At 32.3% G+C, this 25,178-nt stretch overlaps 6 protein-coding genes across 11 annotated transcripts; 5 read left to right on the top strand and 1 right to left on the bottom strand.

Moving 5' to 3' along the window:
* Positions 1-1,643: 1,643 nt before the first annotated feature.
* Positions 1,644-7,252, bottom strand: LOC128394238 (uncharacterized). Its single transcript, XM_053354537.1, has 3 exons — positions 7,055-7,252; positions 6,579-6,977; positions 1,644-6,507 (listed from the first exon to the last, which is right to left on the bottom strand). The coding sequence occupies exons 1-3, from the start codon at positions 7,097-7,099 to the stop codon at positions 1,774-1,776; spliced, it is 5,178 nt and encodes a 1,725-aa protein (XP_053210512.1). The 5' UTR covers positions 7,100-7,252; the 3' UTR covers positions 1,644-1,773.
* Positions 7,253-8,264: 1,012 nt separating this feature from the next.
* On the top strand, positions 8,265-24,966 carry LOC128394242 (uncharacterized). 4 transcript variants are annotated; one of them, XM_053354544.1, is made up of 13 exons: positions 8,265-8,623; positions 8,716-8,775; positions 8,892-9,013; positions 9,089-9,434; positions 9,507-9,712; positions 21,170-21,639; positions 21,754-21,806; positions 21,866-23,182; positions 23,272-23,331; positions 23,405-23,550; positions 23,630-24,008; positions 24,064-24,284; positions 24,371-24,824. In XM_053354544.1, the coding sequence occupies exons 1-6, from the start codon at positions 8,536-8,538 to the stop codon at positions 21,410-21,412; spliced, it is 1,065 nt and encodes a 354-aa protein (XP_053210519.1). In that variant the 5' UTR covers positions 8,265-8,535; the 3' UTR covers positions 21,413-21,639; positions 21,754-21,806; positions 21,866-23,182; positions 23,272-23,331; positions 23,405-23,550; positions 23,630-24,008; positions 24,064-24,284; positions 24,371-24,824. The 4 variants fall into 4 exon arrangements, with proteins under 4 accessions (XP_053210519.1, XP_053210520.1, XP_053210518.1 ...); XM_053354543.1 differs by lacking the exons at positions 8,265-8,623; positions 8,716-8,775; positions 8,892-9,013; positions 9,089-9,434; positions 9,507-9,712 and having other exon boundaries at positions 21,418-21,639; positions 21,866-22,081; positions 22,162-23,182; positions 24,371-24,966; XM_053354542.1 differs by lacking the exons at positions 8,265-8,623; positions 8,716-8,775; positions 8,892-9,013; positions 9,089-9,434; positions 9,507-9,712 and having other exon boundaries at positions 21,418-21,639; positions 24,371-24,966.
* LOC128394245 (uncharacterized) lies at positions 10,529-13,091 on the top strand. Its single transcript, XM_053354548.1, has 6 exons — positions 10,529-10,991; positions 11,362-11,421; positions 11,494-11,642; positions 11,721-12,078; positions 12,137-12,357; positions 12,465-13,091. The coding sequence occupies exons 1-6, from the start codon at positions 10,904-10,906 to the stop codon at positions 12,783-12,785; spliced, it is 1,197 nt and encodes a 398-aa protein (XP_053210523.1). The 5' UTR covers positions 10,529-10,903; the 3' UTR covers positions 12,786-13,091.
* Positions 14,155-16,194, top strand: LOC128394249 (uncharacterized). Its single transcript, XM_053354551.1, has 5 exons — positions 14,155-14,535; positions 14,609-14,754; positions 14,833-15,211; positions 15,266-15,483; positions 15,570-16,194. Exons 3-5 carry the CDS (start codon positions 14,944-14,946, stop codon positions 15,873-15,875), a joined length of 792 nt encoding a protein of 263 aa, XP_053210526.1. The 5' UTR covers positions 14,155-14,535; positions 14,609-14,754; positions 14,833-14,943; the 3' UTR covers positions 15,876-16,194.
* LOC128394250 (uncharacterized) lies at positions 16,418-19,093 on the top strand. 3 transcript variants are annotated; one of them, XM_053354555.1, is made up of 6 exons: positions 16,418-16,702; positions 16,805-16,864; positions 16,968-17,080; positions 17,151-17,544; positions 17,668-17,825; positions 17,912-19,093. In XM_053354555.1, exons 4-6 carry the CDS (start codon positions 17,283-17,285, stop codon positions 18,215-18,217), a joined length of 726 nt encoding a protein of 241 aa, XP_053210530.1. In that variant the 5' UTR covers positions 16,418-16,702; positions 16,805-16,864; positions 16,968-17,080; positions 17,151-17,282; the 3' UTR covers positions 18,218-19,093. The 3 variants fall into 3 exon arrangements, with proteins under 3 accessions (XP_053210530.1, XP_053210528.1, XP_053210527.1); XM_053354553.1 differs by having other exon boundaries at positions 16,421-16,702; positions 16,756-16,864; positions 16,942-17,080; positions 17,605-17,825; positions 17,912-19,090; XM_053354552.1 differs by having other exon boundaries at positions 16,421-16,702; positions 17,605-17,825; positions 17,912-19,090.
* On the top strand, positions 19,727-20,843 carry LOC128394252 (uncharacterized). Its single transcript, XM_053354557.1, has 4 exons — positions 19,727-19,971; positions 20,062-20,121; positions 20,238-20,359; positions 20,435-20,843. The coding sequence occupies exons 1-4, from the start codon at positions 19,884-19,886 to the stop codon at positions 20,600-20,602; spliced, it is 438 nt and encodes a 145-aa protein (XP_053210532.1). The 5' UTR covers positions 19,727-19,883; the 3' UTR covers positions 20,603-20,843.
* Positions 24,967-25,178: the final 212 nt, after the last annotated feature.

Consider the following 25,178-nt stretch of genomic DNA (forward strand, 5'->3'; position numbering starts at 1 on the left):
TTGTAATCCTTGGAACGATTAACACCAAATATACGAACCATTAGAGCGCTGAACAGAATTGAAGCCGAATTGGAGACTGAGTAATTTGGATAACCAAAGAAAGAGATTGTCAGTTTGAGACAATCTTCGATGAAGGAATCAACTCGATCACCAAGACGTTGATCTTTCATTAGAGCTCGAATCACATTCAAACAATGAACTTTCTGCCAATCTTCAGCTGATTGTTTCGAACAAATTTCAACCAACCTGTTGATTACATGGCCAAGTAATTTATTTCGATTCTCTTTTGGTTCAGAAGAAACAATCGCTTGAGTAACAAAAGGTAAACCAGCACTTCGACGGGTAATACACTTTGGTCCACTTGATTCGCTTCCTTGACTTTCGTTGTCAAGATCGGCAAGAATCTCATCAAGCAGAGATTCGACCACTTTCAAACACGGACAAGGTTTTCTCCAAATACACTTGACCACCATAGAGAAACCAGTGTAAGCTTGTTCAAAAGCACCACGATGCTTGAGCTCCTTTAGATGATGAACAAAATAGTTAAGAACCTTTTCCACGAAACAACAATCAATGATTGTCGATGATGGAGGACATGATTTCAGATCAATCGGACTGTGGTCAAGTTTTTCACAAATTTTTCCAAGAATTAAAGATGATTCTTTGATTGTTTTCCAACCGAAAATCAGCAACATTTGAGAGGTTATATCAAGACGCTTTTCAGCGACAATTGGACTAGTTGGACATTCACGTCCCATTATTTTGTTGACTAATTCATCGTCAAGTGGTTTCAGGTCCATTGGTAAAAATCCTTCAGGTGAATCATTACAAACGATACAACTGACCACTTCACTTGCATCGAAACAAATTTTACCAATACGATCAATCAATGAGATCCATTCTGGTTGACGTAAAGTGAAACAATCAAGGTCAAGAGATTCAATTAATCCATGGATAGAGGTTAATCTACAATGGATTGGATTATAAACAGCACCATCGATGATTGACTCTTTGGTCTCAAGAATCGCCTTCGCAACCTCATCAGTTAAGATTCCGAGTAAATCAAGATTAATGTCAGTTGGTGAAAACAATTTTATCGATGAAATCAAGTAGCATGGAAGTGCTTTCGGCGACGATTGAACAATCCTTTATACTCAACAAGTGTCCAAAAGTCCGAAGTGAAACCAAACACAGAGTGTAAAGACTTTGCCTTAATGAAAGTGCAATTGTTGATTTGAGAAGATTCCAAATGATATCAATCAATTTAATCAGAGTTGAGTAAAGTCGAGTTTGAACATTGGCAGGCCATTCCTGACGAGAAGCGATTATTTTACAGGTGTCAGCTTCGAGAAGTTTCAAATCTCTAAGAATATCAGGAGTCTTTGATAGTTCTAAAGTGTCACCAATCAAACTCTAATGAAAAAACAAGAAAAAAACACCAACTTAATAGAAAAAAAATCAGACTAATTGTTGAGAAATGACAAAATTACCTCAATCTCATCCAAACGTTTTCTCCATCGTTCCTAAGTTGGCATTTCTTTTGCTTGCGAGACAGAATAATTTAATAGAATTAAAAGAAATAAATTTCAAATGAACACCGAAAACTGAATTATCTTAAACAGTTCTTTCAATAAAAGAATCAATTAGATAGAGAATATTCTTGGTATCTTTAATAACAGTTTATCAAAATTCATAAATAGATAATTAAAAATATTGAACAAAAATAAAACTGATCAACTTTATAAAATGAAGTGACCAAATTTACAGAGAATTTTAAATATGATTAGTTAGCAGATTGTTTAGTGATTTAATTTCACCGGCAATTGAAAAGATTACTTTGGATTGGTAGTTGTTAATTTCCAATCCATTTTTGATCATCTTTTTGGCTTGATCACAATCAACACAGAGAGACTTTGATTGGATCCATAATTGTATCATGATTAACATTTTGTTAACTTCTAAGGTTAAATTAGGATCATTTAATTTCGACAGAAAATGAGAGGTTAACGAATTTAATTTGTTTTGCAAATCGTGAAAATAATCAACTAATCCACTTTGTTGTTGTCCACCTGTTGATTGATTGTTTTTCCAGGTAAGAGATGAATGGAAAAAGTTACAATCAACAGAAGAAATTAATTGTTCCAAATAAACTTTACCAATTGTAATTAACTGGATTGGATCTTCGATGAAATTAATTTTACTTTTATCGAAAAATCTTTCTTTATCATCATCATGATCACTGATTGATTTTTGATCATTAATTAGATTAAATAAAACCACTCGAAGTGAATCTCTTTTATCAAGATTTGTGAATATACTTGATAACAATTGAAATGAACAATTTAAAAGTGAACCTTGGGGAAGTTGATTAGTCGGTGGTTGAAAGTAGATTAAAGCTAATTGATGACACATGATTGCAGTGAATTCTCTGATTGTTGGATCATTATCCTGAAGTAGATTAGGAATTGATCGCCATAGAGAAGCGATTGATGGAAGATAAAACTTTCTCGATCTATTAAATGCTGCAATTTTTATCAATATTGGTAAAAGTGACCCAACAATAGTGACCGCAATCTTCCTGGACAAATCACTTCGATCGATACTACATATTGATATAACGGCCTCACAATATTTGTTGAGCTTCTCATGGTACAACATTCCCGATGATGAATTGATCTGGTGAGACCAAATATCGGATAAGATGAGGTAAAAAAGGGCCAAAGTTTCCTCATTGACCTTTGCAGGATCAACTGATTCAAAGAGAGTGAAACAAGAATCAAATAAAAGTGACCAGTTGGTTAATTGGTCACTGGGAATACGAGAGATTGCACAGTGAAGGAGATAAAATAGTTGTTGAACATTTCGTTGAGGCTGGAATGATGTTAATGAACCATTTTCGAAGAGACATTTATATTCGGGACATGATGATATAAATTGCAGAACTTTGATTGGTTCGATCACTTTCGTTTGAGGTTCGACTTCAAATGAAGCTTCAGGAACGTTCAGCTCGAAATCGGACATTATCTCATCGCGAACCGACCCTTCCAGTGGATCCAATTTCTTTACCAAAGAATCGGACAAGAATTTGAACAAAACTGTTCGAAAGTGTATCATCTCTGTTGGTAGTGTGGGCGAGGAGAGTATAAAGATCACTTTGTTTCGTATATCGATTGGGGAATAATAAAGGGAAAAGTAGATTAATTTGACGAGAAAATCTTGACAACTAGCAAATTGCACATTCTGTGGATTGGATTTGAATTGCGAGAGTAAAATTAAGCAAATTGTGTGTAGATCACAGACCATTTGATCTTCAAAAATTATTAATTGTTCCCTTAATAGGATTTCCACCGTCATTATAAATCGACTATAAGAATGTAATGGTCTTTCGATCAATTCGCTTGAACTTGAATTCGACCCTGTTTTAAATGATTCCAGTAAATCACTTGTGTGCTCAGTTAAACTGGCAATTAAATTCTTATGAGATCGATCAGTTTCAATCTGTTTCACATGATGACGAACACAATTGTACATGAATGATATTAAACCATCATGATGATTGTAAGGAAGATCTGATTTGTTCAATTGTTTACAGATGAATTCCATTGATTGAAAGATCAATTTCTCTTCGGCGCTGATCACTTGTGCCAATGCTTGAGCGGCAAGATCACGAATCTTTGCAACAGGTGATTTGAAACATAGAGACTCAAGAGGTTCCTTGTAGGCTAACAGGAGACAATCGGACTCTTGAATTGTAGGCCAAAGACGAAGGATAATCAAGATGATTGGTAGCACATGATGACCGTCGATTTGTTGAATATTTGTAGAAATGAATGTGTCCATTGAAGGAAATCGTAGGAAAAAGTGTTTTGCTGACATGGAGTTTTTCTTGTGATTGTAATCCTTGGAACGATTAACACCAAATATACGAACCATTAGAGCGCTGAACAGAATTGAAGCCGAATTGGAGACTGAATAATTTGGATAACCAAAGAAAGAGATTGTCAGTTTGAGACAATCTTCAATGAAGGAATCAACTCGATCACCAAGACGTTGATCTTTCATTAGAGCTCGAATCACATTCAAACAATGAACTTTCTGCCAATCTTCAGCTGATTGTTTCGAACAAATTTCAACCAACCTGTTGATTACATGACCAAGTAATTTGTTTCGATTCTCTTTTGGTTCAGAAGAAACAATCGCTTGAGTAACAAAAGGTAAACCAGCACTTCGACGAGTAATACACTTTGGTCCACTTGATTCACTTCCTTGACTTTCGTTGTCAAGATCGGCGAGAATCTCATCAAGCAGAGATTCGACCACTTTCAAACACGGACAAGGTTTTCTCCAGATACACTTGACCACCATAGAGAAACCAGTGTAAGCTTGTTCAAAGGCACCACGATGCTTGAGTTCCTTTAGATGATGAACAAAATAGTTTAGAACCTTTTCCACGAAACAACAATCAATGATTGTCGATGATGGATGACATGACTTCAGATCAATCGGACTATGGTCAAGTTTTTCGCAAATTTTTCCAAGAATTAAAGATGATTCTTTGATTGTTTTCCAACCGAAAATCAGCAACATTTGAGAGGTTATATCAAGACGCTTTTCAGCGACGATTGGACTAGATGGACATTCACGTCCCATCATTTTGTTGACTAATTCATCGTCAAGTGGTTTCAGGTCCATTGGTAAAAATCCTTCAGGTGAATCATTACAAACGATACAACTGACCACTTCACTTGCATCGAAACAAATTTTACCAATACGATCAATCAATGAGATCCATTCTGGTTGACGTAAAGTGAAACAATCAAGGTCAAGAGATTCAATTAATCCATGGATAGAGGTTAATCTACTATGGATTGGATTATAAACAGCACCATCGATGATTGACTCTTTGGTCTCAAGAATCGCCTTTTCAACCTGATCAGTTAAGATGCCCAGTAAATCAAGATTAATGTCAATTCGAGCAGGTAAATCATCGAGAGAGACAATTTTGGTTAAACATCGGAACAGGTAAGATGCTGAGATAACATTGATCGGATTAATATTGAGCAACATTGTGAAAGCTTTTTCTCGGATTAGCAAAATATCCTCAGGTGTTAATTGGATGACATTCGTTTTGACCAGAGTGACCAGAACTGTTATAACTAATTGTTTAGTCTCTTCTAAACTGTCCTCAATTAGACAATTCATCAGGGTGATATAAATTGAACTTGAAAGTTCAAGGGATGAGAAAATATTCTTTGGCTCAAATTCATCAATGGATGAGAAATTGTTGATGATCATTTGGATCAATTCGAGGGCCAATGTGCGTCGAGCAAAATAACCATCAATGTAAAGATTATTGAAACAAATCTCACAAATTCTAATTACGAATGATTTGTAGATTGTAACACAATCTTGTTGACGCGATTCTCTGATTGCAGTTTCCAGGGAGCACTTTAATCGTTTGAATAGTTTATCCATTAGGACCAGAAATCGTTGACGATTACATGGCTCTTGAATGGTCAGTCCCATGTTGAGTGATTCCTTGATTAAATCTAATTGCTCAGCGGGAAGTGGAGTTGATAATTTACGAGTCTCGATGATTACACCAAGTGATTGGAGACGAGTTGATTCATCGTAATGATAAATTGACTCTCGTAATAATCCTTGAGTATTTAAAGGTTCATTGTATGAAGGTTGATTGTTACAAAGGTGAAGAAGTTTCAATTTAAATTTAAGATTAACTTTAGGATCATCAAGAAGACCAAGGCCAACTAGACGATTAATTATGAACGGATCTTTCTTACAGAGTTTCGGTATAATCACATCGATAACTTTGAGACTTGCATTGGATGTTGTTTGGGTTAGTTTATCAACGAAAATTTGTAATTTATGTGAACATATTCTGGCGACCAAATCAACGAGATAATTGGGAACATCGTTACGATCTTCGAGAAATTTAAAACAATAATCAACCAACGAAGGACAGAATATGAATGACTTTTCAACACCTAAAATTTCAACGGCAATACAAATGGCATGGAATAGTGATCCTTGATAATCGTCAAGGTAAGAATCGATTCGGGATAACAGGAGACGACCAAGTTCATCTTTACGATAAAGATGATCATATTGTAATAGATTTCGTAGACTATCAAAACATAATTGTTTGATTATATCAACAGAAGTTTCCAAGCGATCAGAGATATGATTGTATGTACAGAAAAAGAGTCGATCCTCAACTTCTTGAGGCAATTTACCGGTGGTTTTGTTCAATGATTGGCAAAGTTGAAGACAATATTTGGCCTTAATGACATTTACTTCGTTATCCGAATGGTGAAGTGGCTCTTGGGGATGGAGGAAAAATGTCTGATCAAATTCATAGATGAACGATAACAGCTCAGGATCAGGGAACTCACAGATCAAACTATTGATACAAGCAAGTTTTATACTCTCAGGAAATTGTTTAGTTTCAATGGTGTTCATTAATTCAGTGTAACTTATGTCAAAAAACTGTAGAAAATAAAAAACGATTGCAATTAGAATTGTGTATGAAAGAGACTGAGAAAGAGAGAGATAGTTACCTTCCGTTGAACAGTGACCCATAAATGGACTGCGATGCAAACAAGATCAGAAGAATATAAAATTTTGGTGAAAACAATTTTATCGATGAAATCAAGTAGCATGGAAGTGCTTTCGGCGGCGATTGAACAATCCTTTATACTCAACAAGTGTCCAAGAGTCCGAAGTGAAACCAAACACAGAGTGTAAAGACTTTGCCTTAATGAAAGTGCAATTGTTGATTTGAGAAGATTCCAAATGATATCAATCAATTTAATCAGAGTTGAGTAAAGTCGAGTTTGAACATTGGCAGGCCATTCCTGACGAGAAGCGATTATTTTACAGGTGTCAGCTTCGAGAAGTTTCAAATCTCTAAGAATGTCAGGAGTCTTTGGTAGTTCTAAAGTGTCACCAATCAAATTCTAATGAAGAAACAAGAAAAAAACAATAACTTAATTGAAAAAAAATCAGACTAATTGTTGAGAAATGACAAAATTACCTCAATCTCATCCAAACGTTTTCTCCATCGCTCCCAAGTTGGCATTTCTTTTGCTTGTGAGACAAAATAACTTAATGGAATAAAAAGAAATAAATTTCAAATGAACAACGAAAACTGAATTATCTTGAACAGTTCTTTCAATCAAAGAATCAATTAGATGACAATTTAATTATTCAAATTCCACGTGTTTACCACAACCACATGTTCCGTTGAAAGAACAGTAGCTCCATCTGAAGGAAAATTTATGAATCATTTTCTTTTTTAAACTGAACGTCTAGTTCGGTACCATGTACATGGTTAAATGCCTAATGCATTTGTCAATTACGACGATAATAAATTTTTTGGTTCGCAATTCAGTTGAATAGAAAAGGCAAATTCTGTTGAATATTTTAATCAATTTTCTATCTCATATACAATTGAGCTTATGATTGAATCATATCTTTAAGAGGTTTTAGGAATTCGGCAATTAGGAAATTTTTCAACGATTCCGATAGCGAACTTATGAAAGAGTTAAAAGTTTTCACCATTTACAGAATTGGTAACATGAATATCATATTGTACATTTTAAGTGCGTAAATTTTTGCATTCAAATTTGAACCAAATTTTTCAATCACGAACAAACTGTAATTAGAAACAAAGAGAAGAATGAAGAAAATTTTCTTAAATAAACTTTTCTTTGAAAATTCATTATTTATTTCACTTATTTACTTATTTTGGAAATTGTTTCAACTGATTAAGCTGAAAATGGAAATTAAAATTAAACAATTATCGAGTAGACTGTTGATATTCATCCTGATTAAACTTTCAAACGAAAACCAATTTATCAAAAGATATTCAATTTAATTATGATATAGCAATCGATTGATTAATCTTTGTCTGTAATTTGATTAATAACTGGCAGTTATTAACTGCACTAAAGTAACTGTACTTTGTACTAGTAAGGATGATTATTATGAAATGATTATGAAATTATCATGTGATTAATTATTGTTTTCAATGGTTAATTGATTGTTTGCATGTTGATTTTTGCTTTTGATAAGACACAATGCCACCCACAATTTAAACATCATCTTTATTATACAATTTAAAGTCTAACCGTTGGACTAAACTTTCAAAATTGATTATCGGTCGATTGGCTTGATAAATGAAAGAGACAACAAAAGTGGAGGCTATTCACCCTTTGGTCGGCGTCTCTTCATCTTCAAACACCAAAGTTAATGAAGATTTGATTAGCTGACTATTAGCCACTTAGCCACTTAGCCACTTATCAAAATGGCTAATGATTTATTAATACAACAATTAAACCTAAAACTAACTAAGCAATCGTTACTGATGCCAGAGCCATTAGATTCTGCAAGTGGCTATTAGTTAATGTTCAGTGAACATTGTTCATTTACTCCTGTGTCTTGCCTACTCTCTGAATGGGTGTTGAACTGTAATCACTTTCATCTTGCAACTAGTGAATTATTATTAAGATCACAATGAATATCAACGATTTACCTGATGATTGTTTAATATTGATTTTCGAACAGTTCTTCGATCTCAAACAATTTCCAACCTTATCAAAGAGTAAGTAACGTCCAGAGAATTTTTTCACCATAGAGATTCATTTACTTTAAAAGTTGGATGTTTTTTCATTCAAATTGTATTTATGATTACAGTTTGTTCTCGATGGCGAATTTTGGTTCAAGAGCGATTGAAGAAAGTAACACACTTGAAATGTAAGTACTCAATAGATTATTGATAATCTCTAAATGCCTCAGAGTTTCTTGGAATAATTTACAATTGCTGGTTATGATTTTTGTTCCAAAATTCTATTTACTTATTCTTATTGAAGATGTGTCAAAATTGTCAGAATTACAAACAGGATGGAAAAATTATACGGGAAAATATGTTCTTACGAATAAGGCGACTTTTCTAGAGCGAATTAAACTCTCTCAAGTTCTTCCAAATGTCTATGTAAGTAAAGTTTGTTAACAATGATGATGAACTCGCTCATTCATGGTAATTGTTCTGATCTTTGTTCCAACTCAGAGCATAAATTTGCAAAATGGTTCATCTGGTATATTAGCTAATCTTCTTGGCACTGGAAACTCAATCTGCATCCTTTTTATCAATAATGAGTTAAATTCTCAATTCATAATCGACAAAAATCAATTGGATGAAAAGATCATACCTCATTTGGAAAGTGTTGAGAAATTGGCCACTAACAATGACCAGTTGGTCAAAAAGTATCTCAAGAATCATGGTCATTTAAAGAGATTGAAAAAATTTGGCTATCGATTAATTCCGGTGAATATGATGCATGTTATTAGTTTCGCCGCATCATTGATTAATCTCGAGCTTCTTTATGTGGTTTGTGACAGAACATTTGAAAAAGGTTAGAAAGCGTTTCTCATTCTCGGGTCAATCTTATTCTAAACTCTATCTAAATTCATTCTCACAATTTTAGGATGGATCGAAAATTACATTGGTCCAAAGTTTGAAAAACTTGAAAGTCTCTATTATCGTTCCAAGTCGAGTACTTGTTATGCTACTAAATTCGTCGACTTTTGTCCAAATTTACGCAATTTCCACCTGACTTTTAAAAACATTATTCCAATGGATGAATGCGTCAAACATTATAATTTAGAAAAACTGTCCATTCTTATTCAACGGGTAAGTCTTTTTATAAATTTCCGATCGATTGATTATCAAGATGATTTTTCAATAATCGATAAGTTTGAATGTCCGTTAATGTTTCATTACTTGTTTCTCGAATTTTCAGGCGAGAGAAGTCAATATTATTTATCTTGCAAGAAAATTTCCTAACATTCGTCACTTGATAATCACTGGTGCTGTCACACAATCAGATCTTATTGAAATGATCAAATTATTACCACATTTGTCCAATTTGTCTCTAAGTGGTTGCCTTACACATCATTGCAAAATTACAGCTCTAAATGAATATTTTCTGTCACAAAATCGTAAAATTGATTTAAAAATTAATCGAATCGATTATAAAATCTAATTTTTCGCTACATTAATAAATCATTTCGATATTAAGTAGATTAATTTAAGTTCACTTTCTAGACTATCGCTTGTTTAAATTTGTCACCAGCAAATGGTAAAATATTAATAGCAAACTTTTCTTAACTGATTTTCGTACTTATTGTTTGGCTGAGACGATGTTGATGGTCATTGTTTTTGTCATTTGACCTCGAAGTGTAAAAAGTTATTGGTTGAACATCGGAACAGGTAAGATGCTGAGATAACATTGATCGGATTTATATTGAGTAACATTGTGAAAGCTTTTTCTCGGATTAGGATCAATTATGAACGATTTGTAAATTGTAACACAATCTTGTTGACGCGATTCTCTGATTGCAGTTTCCAGGGAGCACTTTAATCGTTTGAATAGTTTATCCATTAGGACCAGAAATCGTTGACGATTACATGGCTCTTGAATGGTCAGTCCCATGTTGAGTGATTCCTTGATTAAATCTAATTGCTCAGCGGGAAGTGGAGTTGATAATTTACGAGTCTCGATGATTACACCAAGTGATTGGAGACGAGTTGATTCATCGTAATGATAAATTGACTCTCGTAATAATCCTTGAGTATTTAAAGGTTCATTGTATGAAGGTTGATTGTTACAAAGATGAAGAAGTTTCAAATTTCATTGATTTGAAAGGCGCGGTCCGATAGAGATAAACTTTTCAAATGGTCAGTAACTGACCGTCAGTTAGAGCTGCACATGTTAAATTTTCAAAATTTTGAATTTCAAACAACTAAAGTTTCAAGAAAAGTTCTTTCTGTATCTTTTATCAAGTGGTTTATTTTTTAGATTGTTTCATGTAACTTTCAACAATGAATATCAACGATTTACCTGATGATTGTTTACTTTTGATTTTTGATCAGTTTTATCAATTGCGACAATTTGCTACATTGATGAAAGGTAAGTGGAAATTATTGATTTCTATCATAAAGACCATCTACTTAATCATCAGTTGCAAGTTGAATTGATATTTGGGTAAGATGAGCGTTAATGGTTGGAGGTGGAGATAATAGCTATCTAACACACTTATCCCTGTGTTTGTTTAAATTAAGTTAGGTCTTCATTGAAAGGGTCAAAATCGACAGAGGAAGGCCCGGAGGGCCTGGGACAATCAAACGGGCACACAATTAACCCAAAATTCAGCTTAATTTCGACATTTTAAACTAATGGACACCAATGATAAGTGTGTTGAATAACCATAGGCTCCACCTCCAATTATTAACGCTCATCTTACCGATATTTGAATAATAATAAATTCACGTAATCGCAGTTTGTAGGCGCTGGAAAATATTAGTGGAAAAGAGACTGAAGAAGATCACTCACTTACACAGTAAGTATTATCCTAACTTCTGTTGATTTAAATGACACATTAATGAGTTTCTCTACCAAATTTAAACCATAGTTGCATTAATCACTCCATCTGAAAGATTGATGCAGCTCGATGATACTTGTGAACAAAAACATCTTCCATCGACTCATGAAGGTGTTATCACAATAAGCCAAGACTTCTTGGAGAAAATTGAACTCTCGGAGCTCCTTTCTAATGTTAAGGTAAGGAATAAGTTTAACAGAGACGAAATTTTTCTCATTCATCTCATTAATTTCAAATTTATGCTCATTTGATATTAGATAATCCATCTTGAAAATTTCGCTGATAATTGTCTCTGCGTTGCATTAGCTCATTTACTCACCAACGCGAATCAAATTAAAGGCTTGAGCTGTTTTGATTATCCACCTCAAATGAATCACGAATGTAACATCATGAAAAGAATAACACCATTTCTGAGTCATATTCAAGTTCTACGAATTAGTAATTACGCATTATTAACAAGTTATCTCAGAACTTTTGGTCATCTTAAGAAATTGAAATCTCTTGGTTCTTCAAATTACTTCCAGCCTGTAAATTTACTCCATGTTCTTAAATTTGCCCAGTTTTTGACAAATCTCGAGCGACTTGTTGCTTTTTGTGATGATGAGTTTGATTATCGTAAGTTTTCATTATCTCTATGCTAAAATTTGACCTAATTTCGATTATCTTTTATTAGATTTTATTCAACTAGAAAGCCATTTACCGATATTTGGAAATCTTTTGCATCTTCAGCTTCAAGATAAATCGCTAAATGGATCTAATTTCATAAAATTCTTGAACTTGTGTCCAAATTTAATCAACCTTTCTCTGACTGTGTTTCTTGGTAAAATGGACAGAATTCATCAAATCAACAGAAACTTCAATGTCCAAAGATTGGATTTATTTTTACCTCCTGTGGTAAGACTTTAGTATTAATAGCTACAATTAATTGTTTGGTAAATTATCAAGACTGCAACTCATATCTGTAACTAACGATTTCGCTTCATTCTTTCAAATTTTTACAGGGGCTAGAAAAGAAACTAAAAACTACTGAAAAGTTTCCGAACTGTCGATACTTGAGTATCAGTAGTGTATGTGTACTACCTTCACAAGATTTGATCCAGATTATAAGTACATTACCTAACTTGTCGTTATTGCATGTCCAAAATGATTGCACCGATTTAGCAGAAATACAAATCGTGAAAAACTATTGTCACTCGCAAAATCCTAAAATTGATGTTTATTTTGGTTCTACAGATGAGAAACTAATGATGTCTCATGAACTTTATCGAAAGTTTTGTAATTCATTTCTACATATATCAAGTCGGGAAGTTAAACATTTCTGATTTTCGATTTATAATCGAACCTAACAAAAAAATCGAACTGATTATAATTCAATATCAGTTTGTTTGTATCATCTTTTGGCTTGATCACAATCAACAAAGAGAGAGTTTGATTAAATCCATAATTGTATCATGATTAACATTTTGTTAACTTCTAATTTCACTTTGGTTTGAGGTTCGACTTCAAATGAAGCTTCGGGAACGTTCAGCTCGAAATCGGACATTATCTCATCGCGAACCGACCCTTCCAGTGGATCCAATTTCTTTACCAAAGAATCGGACAAGAATTTGAACAAAACTGTTCGAAAGTGTATCATCTCTGTTGGTAGTGTGGGCGAGGAGAGTATAAAGATCACTTTGTTTCGTACATCGATTGGGGAATAATAAAGGGAAAAGTAGATTAATTTGACGAGAAAATCTTGACAACTAGCAAATTGCACATTCTGTGGATTGGATTTGAATTGCGAGATTAAAATTAAGCAAATTGTGTGTAGATCACAGACCATTTGATCTTCAAAAATGATCAATTGTTCCCTTAATAGGATTTCCACCGTCATTATAAATCGACTATAAGAATGTAATGGTCTTTCGATCAATTCACTTGAACTTGAATTCGATCCAGTTTTAAATGATTCCAGTAAATCACTTGTGTGCTCAGTTAAACTGGTAATTAAATTCTTATGAGATCGATCAGTTTCAATCTGTTTCACATGATGACGAATACAATTGTACATGAAAGATATTAAATCTAATTGCTCAGCGGGAAGTGGAGTTGATAATTTACGAGTCTCGATGATTACACCAAGTGATTGGAGACGAGTTGATTCATCGTAATGATAAATTGACTCTCGTAATAATCCTTGAGTATTTAAAGGTTCATTGTATGAAGGTTGATTGTTACAAAGGTGAAGAAGTTTCAATTTTAATGATGATCATATGATACCATTTGATTATTTCGTAGTCGTATACACAATCGGATGATAAAAGAGTTCGAAGACACGTGCATATCGAACAAACTAAGCCGAAATGAGTCGATTAAATAGAGATACGTCAACTGATCAATTATTATAATCATGTCGGAAATCGTGATCCCGATTGGTATGATTGTAAAGTGTTTTACTTGAAACTAACAATGTAAACAAACTTATCTAACACGAAGATAAAGACACTTGTTACGTTACTAAATTCATCGAGCTTCGTCCAAATTTACAACAAAAAACTATTCCAATGTATGAATGCATTAGGAATTATAATTTGGACAAGCCATAAATTGTCCATTCAAACAAATAACATTCGGAATGACAATGAAACATTGATTTGAAAGGCGCGGGTGGATAGAGATAAACTCTTCAAGTGGTCAGTAACCGACCACCAGTTAGGTTGACAGGTTATATTAAATATATTTTCAACAAGAAATTTGAATTTCGAACAACCACGTTTTTCGGTCAAGAAAAGTTCTTTCTGCTCTTTTTATCGTGTGGTTTATTTTTTAGATTGTTTCATGAAATTTTCAAAAATGAATATCATCGATTTACCTGATGATTGTTTACTTTTGATTTTTGATCAGTTTTATCAATTGCGACAGTTTGCTACATTGATGAAAGGTAAGTGGAAATGATTGATTCTTTCTTTCTTGATAACTAGTTGTCAGTTGCATTGATAGTTTAATGTTAATTAATTCACGTAATTACAGTTTGTCCGCGCTGGAAAATATTAGCGGAAAAGAGACTGAAGAAGATCACTCACTTGGACAGTAAGTATTAGATTGATCTTTGTTGTTTAAAATGACATATTAATACGGATTTTCTGCCAAATTTAAACCATAGTTTTATTGTTTACTTCAAATGGATTGACGCAGCTCGATGATACTCTTGAACAAAGACATTTCCCATCGACTCGTAAATGTGTTATCACAATAAGCCCAGATTTCTTGAAGAAAATTGAACTCTCGAAGCTTCTTCCTAATGTTAAGGTAAGAAATAAGTTTTACAAAGACAAAACTTTTCTTATTGATGATATTAATTCAAAATTTATTCTCATTCGATGTTAGTTAATCCATCTTGAAAATTTCACTGGTAATTGTATTTGCGATGCATTAGCTCAATTACTCACCAAAGCGAATCAAATTAAAGGCTTGAGCTGTTTTGATTATAATTCTACAATGAATCACGAATGTAACAGCATAGAAAGAATAACATCATTTCTGAGTGATATTCAAGTTCTACGAATTAGTAATTACGCAATATCTACAAGGTATCTCAGAACCTTTGGTCATCTCAAGAAATTGAAATCTTTTGGCTCTTCAAATTACTTCCAGTCTACCAGATTTTACATCGAGGAGGTGCATTTACGCTATGTTCTGAAATTCGCCCAATGTTTGACGAATCTCGAGCAACTTACTACTTATTGTGATGATGAATTTTATGATGGTAAGTTTTCCATCATCTCTATATCAAAATCCGACTAAATCTCATTTTTTTTAGATTCATTTCTCGTCGAAAGCCAATTACCGATATTTGGAAATCTTCTACATCTCGAGCTTGTCGATGCTTCAAATGATGGATCTACTTTCACAAAATTTTTGAACTTGTGTCCAAATTTACTCAACCTTTCTCTGACTGTGTTTTATGCTAAAATTAATCGAATTCGTCAAATCAACAGAAACTTCAATGTCCAAAGATTGGATTTACGATTTTATTTGGTAAGACTTTAATAGCTACAAATAATGGTTTGGTTTACTATCAGAACTGACTAACGATTTCGCTTCTTTTTTTCAAATTATAACAGGATCGAGAAAATATACTAAAATTTATGGAAAAGTTTCCGAACTGTCGATACTTGAGTATCAGTAGTTTAAGTTTATCACGACAAGATTTGATCCAGATTATAAGTACATTACCTCATTTGTCGTTATTGCATGCCAAAGATAATTGGATCGATTTAGCAAAAATACAAATCAAAAACTATTGTCACTCGCAAAATCCTAAAATTGATGTTTACTTTGGTTCTACAGATGAGAAACTAATGATGTCTCATGAACTTTATCGAAAGTTTCGTAATTCATTTCTACCTTTTATTAAGTCGGGAAGTTAAACATTTCTGATTTTCCATTTATCATCGAACCTAACGAAAAAATCGGACTGATTTTAATTTAATATCAGTTCGTTTGTATAATCTTTTTGGCTCGATCACAATCAACACAGAGAGACTTTGATTGGATCCACAATTGTATCATGATTACATCCATTGCGAATGACTGTCGATTCGAGATACAAATTGATAATACCCGAATAAGCTCCAATCTTGTCTCGATATTCAAGTTGATAAAAAGAATCAGTCGCAACTGATTATTCATTCAAAATTCATGTTATACTATTCATAAATTATTTTCAATGATTAAAATTTATCAATAATCGACTATCATTCTACTCTGTGATAATCCATCGAAACCAATCCATCTAAAACTTGGCTCATTCCTCATTCGAGATAATCTAAAATCGATTTTAGTTTTTTCTTTCAATCGATTGACCGTTGCCAAGAGCAACCGGTTACTAAGAGAAAAAGAAAGAGAAGAAAAGATTTTGTAAGAGTTTTGTTTGTAGGTTCAAAAGAAAATTTTCTCTCTTTTGGTTTTCCTTTTTTCTTCTCTCAAAATTGTTTAGTTTATAAACTCTTCAAATGGTCAGTAACTGACCACCAGTTAGGTTGACAGGTTATATTTTCAACAAGAAATTTGAATTTCGAACAACCACGTTTTTCGGTCAAGAAAAGTTCTTTCTGCTCTTTTTATCGTGTGGTTTATTTTTCAGATTGTTTCATGCATCTTTCAACAATGAATATCAACGATTTACACGATGACTGTTTGCTTTTGATTTTTGATCAGTTTTATCAATTGCGACAATTTCCGATATTGATGAAAGGTAAGTAAAAATGATTGATTCATTCAATATTAATTATGATTCTTAATCAATAGTTTCAAGTTGAATTGATATTTTAATTCTAATGAGTTAATATACGCAAAGTTTGTAGGCGCTGGAAAATATTATCGGAAAAGAGTTTGAAGAAGATCACTCACTTGGACAGTAAGTATTATATTGATCTTTGTTATCCAAAATGTAATATTAATACGGATTTTCTGTCAAATTTAAATTCATTAAAGTTTCATTTTCTAATCACTTAATGCAGATTGATGATTCTCTTAAAGAACCTTATCTTTCATTGACTCGTAAATGTACTCTGACAATTAGACCAGGCTCCTTGAAGAAAATTAAACTCTCAAACTTCTTCTCAATGTTAAGGTAAGTTATACAAAGAAAAACTTTTCTCATTCATAATATTAATTAATCATTTATTCTCGTTCATTGGTAGATAATCCATCTTGAAAATTTAAAACTGAAACGACGCTGTCTTTGCGCTGCATTAGCTCAATTACTCGCTAAATTTTCGCACAAGTCAACTCGTAGACTTAAAGGCTTGAACTTATTTGATCATAATATCAAAATGAATTTTCACGAATGTAACATCGTGAGAAGAGCAGAGCAAAGTATAACACCATTTCTGAGTGATATTGAATTTCTAGGAATTAGTAATGACTTAATAGTTACAAGTTATCTCAGAACTTTTGGTCATCTGTTGAAATTGAAATCTCTTGGCTCTCCTAAATATTGCCAGGCTGTAAATTTACTCCGTGTTCTGAAATTCGCCCATTTTTTGACGAATCTTGAGCAACTTACTACTTATTGTGATGATGAATCTTATGATTGTAAGTTTGTTTATTATCTCGATAACAAAATTGGACTAAATTTCGTTTATTTTTTTTTAGATTTTGTTCAAGTCGAAAACCAAATACCGATATTTGGAAATCTTTTACATCTTAAACTTACAGATTATTCGTATGACAGATCAACTTTTGCAAAATTTTTGAACTTGTGTCCAAATTTACTCGACCTTTCTCTGGAATTGATTACTAATGACATTGACCAAATTCACCAAATCAACAGAAACTTCAATGTCCAAAGATTGGATTTACGTTTTGTTACGCAGGTAAGACTTCAATAGCTACAAAAAATTATTTGGTAAACTAACAAGACTACCTAATGATTCCACTTTTTTCTTTCAAATCATAACAGGATCCAGAACAGATTTTAAAAACCATTGAAAAGTTTCCAAACTGTCGATACTTAAGTATGAGTGCTTATTATGCTTCACTATCTCCAGACGAACTGATCCAGATTATAAGATCATTACCTCATTTGTCATTATTTCATGTCAAACATGATTCGAAAAATTTAGCAGAAAAACAAATCGTGAAAAACCATTGTCACTCACAAAATCCTAAAATCGATGTTTACTTTGGTTCTAAAGATGGAAAACTATTGATGTTTCATAAACTTTATCGAAAGTTTCAAAACCATTTCTACATAAATGAAGTCTGAAGATGTAGCTGTTAATTTCCAATCCACTTTTGATCATCTTTTTGGCTCAACAATCAACACAGAAAAACTTTGATTGGATCCATAATTGTATCATGATTAACATTTTGTTAACTTCTAAGGTTAAATTAGGATCATTTAATTTCGACAGAAAATGAGAGGTTAACGAATTTAATTTGTTTTGCAAATCGTGAAAATAATCAACTTGTTGATTGATTGTTTTTCGAGGTAAGAGATGAATGGAAAAAGTTACAATCAACTGAAGAAATTAATCTTTCCAAATAAACTTTACCAATTGTAATTAACTGGATTGGATTTTTCTTGTGATTGTAATCCTATGAACGATTAACACCAAAAATACGAACCATTAGAGCGCTGAACAGAATTGAAGCCGAATTGGAAACTGAATTACATTATATCTGTATCTTGAACAGTTCATTCAATCAAAGAATCAATTAGATGACAACAATTTAATTATTCAAATTCCACGTGTTTACCACAACCACATGTTCCGTTGAACAGTAACTCCATCTGAAGGAAAATTTATGAATCATTTTCTTTTTTTGGTTCGCAATTCAGTTGAATAGAAAAGGCAAATTCTGTTGAATATTTTAATCAATTTTCTATCTCATATACAATTGAGCTTATGATTGAATCATATCTTTAAGAGGTTTTAGGAATTCGGCAATTAGGAAATTTTCCAACGATTCCGATAGCGAACTTATGGAAGAGTTAAAAGTTTTCACCATTTACAGAATTGGTAACATGAATATCATATTGTACATTTTAAGTGCGTAAATTTTTGCATTCAAATTTGAATCAAATTTTTCAATCGCGAACAAACTGTAATTAGAAACAAAGAGAAGAATGAAGAAAATTTTCTTAAATAAACTTTTCTTTGAAAATTCATTATTTATTTCACTTATTTACTTATTTTGGAAATTGTTTCAACTGATTAAGCTGAAAATGGAAATTAAAATTAAACAATTATCGAGTAGACTGTTGATATTCATCCTGATTAAACTTTCAAACGAAAACCAATTTATCAAAAGATATTCGATTTAAATATGATATAGCAATCGATTGATTAATCTTTGTCTGTAATTTGATTAATAACTGGCAATTATTAACTGCACTAAAGTAACTGTACTTTGAACTAGTAAGGATGATAAACTATCATGTGATTAATTATTGTTTTTAATGGTTAATTGATTGTTTGCATGTTGATTTTTGCTTTTGATAAGACACAATGCCACCCACAATTTAAACATCATCTTTATTATACAATTTAAAGTCTAACCGTTGGACTAAACTTTCAAAATTGATTATCGGTCGATTGGCTTGATAAATGAAAGAGACAACAAAAGTGGAGGCTATTCATCCTTTGGTCGGCGTCTCTTCATCTTCAAACACCAAAGTTAATGAAGATTTGATTAGCCGACTATTAGCCACTTATCAAAATGGCTAATGATTTATTAACACAACAATTAAACCTAAAACTAACTAAGCAATCGTTACTGATGCCAGAGCCATTAGATTCTGCAAGTGGCTATTAGTTAATGTTCAGTGAACATTGTTCATTTACTCCTGTGTCTTGCCTACTCTCTGAATGGGTGTTGAACTGTAATCACTTTCATCTTGCAACTAGTGAATTATTATTAAGATCACAATGAATATCAACGATTTACCTGATGATTGTTTAATATTGATTTTCGAACAGTTCTTCGATCTCAAACAATTTCCAACCTTATCAAAGAGTAAGTAACGTCAGAGAATTTTTCACCATAGAGATTCATTTACTTTAAAAGTTGGATGTTTTTTCATTCAAATTGTATTTATGATTACAGTTTGTTCTCGATGGCGAATTTTGGTTCAAGAGCGATTGAAGAAAGTAACACACTTGAAATGTAAGTACTCAATAGATTATTGATAATCTCTAAATGCCTCAGAGTTTCTTGGAATAATTTACAATTGCTGGTTATGATTTTTGTTCCAAAATTCTATTTACTTATTCTTATTGAAGATGTGTCAAAATTGTCAGAATTACAAACAGGATGGAAAAATTATACGGGAAAATATGTTCTTACGAATAAGGCGACTTTTCTAGAGCGAATTAAACTCTCTCAAGTTCTTCCAAATGTCTATGTAAGTAAAGTTTGTTAACAATGATGATGAACTCGCTCATTCATGGTAATTGTTCTGATCTTTGTTCCAACTCAGAGCATAAATTTGCAAAATGGTTCATCTGGTATATTAGCTAATCTTCTTGGCACTGGAAACTCAATCTGCATCCTTTTTATCTATAATGAGTTAAATTCTCAATTTATAAACGACAAAATCAATTGGATGAAAAGATCATACCTCATTTGGAAAGTGTTGAGAAATTAGGCACTAACAATGACCAGTTGCTTAAAAAGTATCTCAAGAATCATGGTCATTTAAAGAGATTGAAAAAATTTGGCTATACGGCAATGTCGGTGAATATGATGCATGTTATTAATTTCGCCGCATCATTGATTAATCTCGAGCTTCTTAATGTGGTTTGTGACACAACATTTGATGAAAAGGGTTAGAAAGCTTTTCTCATTCTCGGGTCAATCTTATTCTAAACTCTATCTAAATTCATTCTCACAATTTTAGGATGGATCGAAAATTACATTGGTCCAAAGTTTGAAAAACTTGAAAGTCTCTATTATTGTTCCAAGTCGAGTACTTGTTATGCTACTAAATTCGTCGACTTTTGTCCAAATTTACGCAATTTCTACCTGACTTTTAAAAGCATTATTCAAATGGATGAATGCGTCAAACATTATAATTTAGAAAGACTGTCCATTTTTATTAAACAGGTAAGTCTTTTTATCAATTCCCGATCGATTGATTATCAAGAAGATTTTTCAATAATTGATAAGTTTGAATGTTCGTTAATGTTTCATTACTTGTTTCTCGAATTTTCAGGCTCGTAAAATCAATATTATTTATCTTGCAAGAAAATTCCCTAACATTCGTCACTTGATAATCACTGGATTTGTCACACAATCAGATCTTATTGAAATGATCAAATTATTACCACATTTGTCCAATTTGTCTCTAAGTGGTTGCCTTGCACATCATTGCAAAATTACAGCTCTAAATGAATATTTTCTGTCACAAAATTGTAAAATTGATTTAAAAATTAATCGAATCGATTATAAAATCTAATTTTTCGCTACATTAATAAATCATTTCGATATTAAGTTGATTAATTTAAGTTCACTTTCTAGACTATCGCTTGTTTAAATTTGTCACCAGTAAATGGTAAAATATTAATAGCAAACTTTTCTTAACTGATTTTCGTACTTATTGTTTGGCTGAGACGATGTTGATGGTCATTGTTTTTGTCATTTGACCTCGAAGTGTAAAAAGTTTTTGGTTGAACATCGGAACAGGTAAGATGCTGAGATAACATTACTCGGATTAATATTGAGTAACATTGTGAAAGATTTTTCTTGGATTAGGATCAATTGTAACACAGTCTTCTTGACATGATTCTCTGATTGCAGTTTCCAGGGAGCACTTTAATCGTTTGAATAGTTTATCCATTAGGAGTCTGATGGTAAGTTTGTTATTATCTCGATAACAAAATTGGACTAAATCGTGTTTATCTTTTATTAGATTTTGAGCGTCCAAGACCAATTACCGATATTTAGAAATATTTTACATCTTCGCCTTGAAAATATTTCATCAAATGGTTTGACTTTTACAAAATTCTTGAACTTGTGCCCAAATTTACTCAATTTTTCTCTGAATATGAATGAATATCGAATGGAACTAATTCACCAAATCAACATAAACTTCAATGTCCAAAGATTGGGTTTACATTTTTATTGGGTAAATTTAATAGCCACAAATAATTATTTGGTAACTTATCAAGGTCAACTAACGATTTCGCTTCTTTCAAATTTTTACAGAATCGAGAAGAGATACCAAAATTTATTGAAAAGTTCCCAAACTGTAGATACTTGGTGTAATGCTTCACTATCTTCATCAGGTTTGATCCAGATTATAAGTACATTACCATATTTGTCATTATTGCAGGTCAAAAATGATTGGACCGATTTAGCAGAAATACAAATCATCAAAAACTATTGTCACTCGCAAAATCCTAAAATTGATGTTTACTTTGGTTATTCAAATAAGAAACTAATGATGTCTAATGAACTTTATCGAAAGTTTGATAATTCATTTCTACATAAATGAAGTCTAAAGATTAAAAGTTTCTGATTCTACATTTATAATCCAACCTAACAAGAAGAATCGAGCTGATTAAAAATACTCGAATAAGCTCCAACCTTGTCTCGAGATTCAAGTTGATAAAAAGAATCAGTCGCTCCAATGGCAACTAATAATTCAAAAATTCATATACTCCATGTATTCGTTACTACATTTAAGTTATACAATCAAGGTCGAAAGTAATTTTTCATATCCCGATTGGTATGATTGTAAAGTGTTTTACTCGAAACTAACAATGTAAACAAACTTATCTATAACGATGATAAAGACACTTGTTACGTTACGCAATTCTTCGATTTTTGTCCAAATTTACTACAAAAAATTATTCCAATGTATGAATGCGTTAGGAATTATAATTTGGACAAGCCATAAATTGTCCATTCAAACAAATAGCATTCGGAATGACAATGAAACATTGATTTGAAAGGCGCGGGTTGGTAGAGATAACCTCTTCAAATGGTCAGTAACTGACCACCAGTTAGGTTGACAGGTTATATTTTCAACAAGAAATTTGAATTTCAAACTACCAAAGTTTTTCGGTTGAGAAAAGTTCTTTCTGTATCTTTTATCGTGTGGTTTATTTTTTAGATTGTTTCATGAAATTTTCAAAAATGAATATCATCGATTTACCTGATGATTGTTTACTTTTGATTTTTGATCAGTTTTATCAATATCGACAGTTTGCTACATTGATGAAAGGTAAGTGGAAATGATTGATTCTTTCTTTCTTGATAACTAGTTGTCAGTTGCATTGATAGTTTAATGTTAATTAATTCACGTAATTACAGTTTGTCCGCGCTGGAAAATATTAGCGGAAAAGAGACTGAAGAAGATCACTCACTTGGACAGTAAGTATTAGATTGATCTTTGTTGTTTAAAATGACATATTAATACGGATTTTCTGCCAAATTTAAACCATAGTTTTATTGTTTACTTCAAATGGATTGACGCAGCTCAATGATACTCTTGAACAAAGACATTTCCCATCGACTCGTAAATGTGTTATCACAATGCGCCCAGATTCCTTGAAGCAAATTGAACCCTCGAAGCTTTTTCCTAATGTTAAGGTAAAAAAATAAGTTTTACAAAGACAAAACTTTTCTTATTGATGATATTAATTCAAAATTTATTCTCATTCGATGTTAGTTAATCCATCTTGAAAATTTCACTGGTAATTGTATTTGCGATGCATTAGCTCAATTACTCACCAAAGCGAATCAAATTAAAGGCTTGAGCTGTTTTGATTATAATTCTACAATGAATCACGAATGTAACAGCATAGAAAGAATAACATCATTTCTGAGTGATATTCAAGTTCTACGAACTACTAATTACGCAATATCTACAAGTTATCTCAGAACTTTTGGTCATCTTAAGAAAGTGAAATCTTTTGGCTCTTCAAATTTTTTCCGGTCTAAAAGATTTTGCATCGATGATGTGCATTTACGCTATGTTCTGAAATTCGCCCAATGTTTGACGAATCTCGAGCAACTTACTACTTATTGTGATGATAAATTTGATGATGGTAAGTTTTCCATCTCTATATCGAAAGTCGACTAAATCTCATTTATCTTTTTTAGATTTTGTTCTCGTCGAAAGCCAATTACCGATATTTGGAAATCTTCTACATCTCGAGCTTGTCGATGCTTCAAATAATGGATCTACTCTCACAAAATTTTTGAACTTGTGTCCAAATTTACTCAACTTTTCTCTGACTGTGTATTTTAATAAAATGAATCGAATTCTTCAAATCAACAGAAACTTCAATGTCCAAAGATTGGATTTAGATTTTTTTACTAAGGTAAGACTTTAATAGCTACAAATAAGTGTTTGGTTTACTATCAAAGCTGACTAACGATTTCGCTTCTTTTTTTCAAATTATAACAGGATCGAGAAAATATACTAAAATTTATAGAAAAGTTTCCGAACTGTCGATACTTGAGTATCAGAAATAGTTTATATTTACTATCTTCACAAGATTTGATCCAGATTAAAAGTAAATTACCTCATTTGTCGTTACTGCATTTCAAAAATGATTGGACCGATTTAGCAGAAATACAAACCATCAAAAACTATTGTCACTCGCAAAATCCTAAAATTGATGTTTACTTTGGTTCTGAAGATGACAAACTAATGATGTCTCATGAAATTTATCGAAAGTTTCGTAATTCATTTCTGCCTTATATTAAGTCAGGAAGTTAAACGTTTCTGATTTTCCATTAATCATCGAGCCTAACGAAAAAATCGGACTGATTTTAATTTAATATCAGTTCGTTTGTATAATCTTTTTGGCTCGATCACAATCAACACAGAGAGACTTTGATAATATCCGAATAACCTCAAACCTTGTCTCGATATTCAAGTTGATAAAAAGAATCAGTCGCAACTGATTATTCATTCAAAATTCATGTTATACTATTCATAAATTATTTTCAATGATTAAAATTTATCAATAATCGACTATCATTCTACTCTGTGATAATCCATCGAAACCAATCCATCTAAAACTTGGCTCATTCCTCATTCGAGATAATCTAAAATCGATTTTTATTTTTTCTTTCAATCGATTGACCGTTGCCAAGAGCAACCGGTTACTAAGAGAAAAAGAAAGAGAAGAAAAGATTTTGTAAGAAAAACAAAGAAAATCATTGACATTTGAGAATAGTAAACAAACCAAATCAATTTAATTCTGTTG

Source organism: Panonychus citri, unplaced genomic scaffold (genome assembly GCF_014898815.1).
Source record: "Panonychus citri isolate SS breed McGregor unplaced genomic scaffold, ASM1489881v1 Contig00139, whole genome shotgun sequence".
Taxonomy (NCBI): domain Eukaryota; kingdom Metazoa; phylum Arthropoda; class Arachnida; order Trombidiformes; family Tetranychidae; genus Panonychus; species Panonychus citri.

Bases quoted from the DNA above. Each gene is read 5' to 3' on its own strand.
- LOC128394238 (XM_053354537.1), bottom strand. From the start codon at position 7,099: ATGCCAACTTGGGAGCGATGGAGAAAACGTTTGGATGAGATTGAG. The intron at 6,978-7,054 runs GTAATTTTGTCA...TTTCTTCATTAG, and splicing joins AACGTTTGGATGAGATTGAG to AATTTGATTGGTGACACTTT. The intron at 6,508-6,578 runs GTAACTATCTCT...TATTTTCTACAG, and splicing joins GGGTCACTGTTCAACGGAAG to TTTTTTGACATAAGTTACAC.
- LOC128394245 (XM_053354548.1), top strand. From the start codon at position 10,904: ATGAATATCAACGATTTACCTGATGATTGTTTACTTTTGATTTTTGAT. The intron at 12,079-12,136 runs GTAAGTTTTCAT...ATCTTTTATTAG, and splicing joins TGATGATGAGTTTGATTATC to ATTTTATTCAACTAGAAAGC. The intron at 12,358-12,464 runs GTAAGACTTTAG...AAATTTTTACAG, and splicing joins ATTTATTTTTACCTCCTGTG to GGGCTAGAAAAGAAACTAAA.
- LOC128394249 (XM_053354551.1), top strand. From the start codon at position 14,944: ATGAATCACGAATGTAACAGCATAGAAAGAATAACATCATTTCTGAGT. The intron at 15,212-15,265 runs GTAAGTTTTCCA...CATTTTTTTTAG, and splicing joins TGATGATGAATTTTATGATG to ATTCATTTCTCGTCGAAAGC. The intron at 15,484-15,569 runs GTAAGACTTTAA...AAATTATAACAG, and splicing joins TGGATTTACGATTTTATTTG to GATCGAGAAAATATACTAAA.
- LOC128394250 (XM_053354553.1), top strand. From the start codon at position 17,283: ATGAATTTTCACGAATGTAACATCGTGAGAAGAGCAGAGCAAAGTATA. The intron at 17,545-17,604 runs GTAAGTTTGTTT...ATTTTTTTTTAG, and splicing joins TGATGATGAATCTTATGATT to ATTTTGTTCAAGTCGAAAAC. The intron at 17,826-17,911 runs GTAAGACTTCAA...AAATCATAACAG, and splicing joins ATTTACGTTTTGTTACGCAG to GATCCAGAACAGATTTTAAA.
- LOC128394252 (XM_053354557.1), top strand. From the start codon at position 19,884: ATGAATATCAACGATTTACCTGATGATTGTTTAATATTGATTTTCGAA. The intron at 19,972-20,061 runs GTAAGTAACGTC...TTATGATTACAG, and splicing joins ATTTCCAACCTTATCAAAGA to TTTGTTCTCGATGGCGAATT. The intron at 20,360-20,434 runs GTAAGTAAAGTT...GTTCCAACTCAG, and splicing joins AAGTTCTTCCAAATGTCTAT to AGCATAAATTTGCAAAATGG.
- LOC128394242 (XM_053354542.1), top strand. From the start codon at position 23,080: ATGAAATTTTCAAAAATGAATATCATCGATTTACCTGATGATTGTTTA. The intron at 23,183-23,271 runs GTAAGTGGAAAT...ACGTAATTACAG, and splicing joins GTTTGCTACATTGATGAAAG to TTTGTCCGCGCTGGAAAATA. The intron at 23,551-23,629 runs GTAAAAAAATAA...ATTCGATGTTAG, and splicing joins AGCTTTTTCCTAATGTTAAG to TTAATCCATCTTGAAAATTT.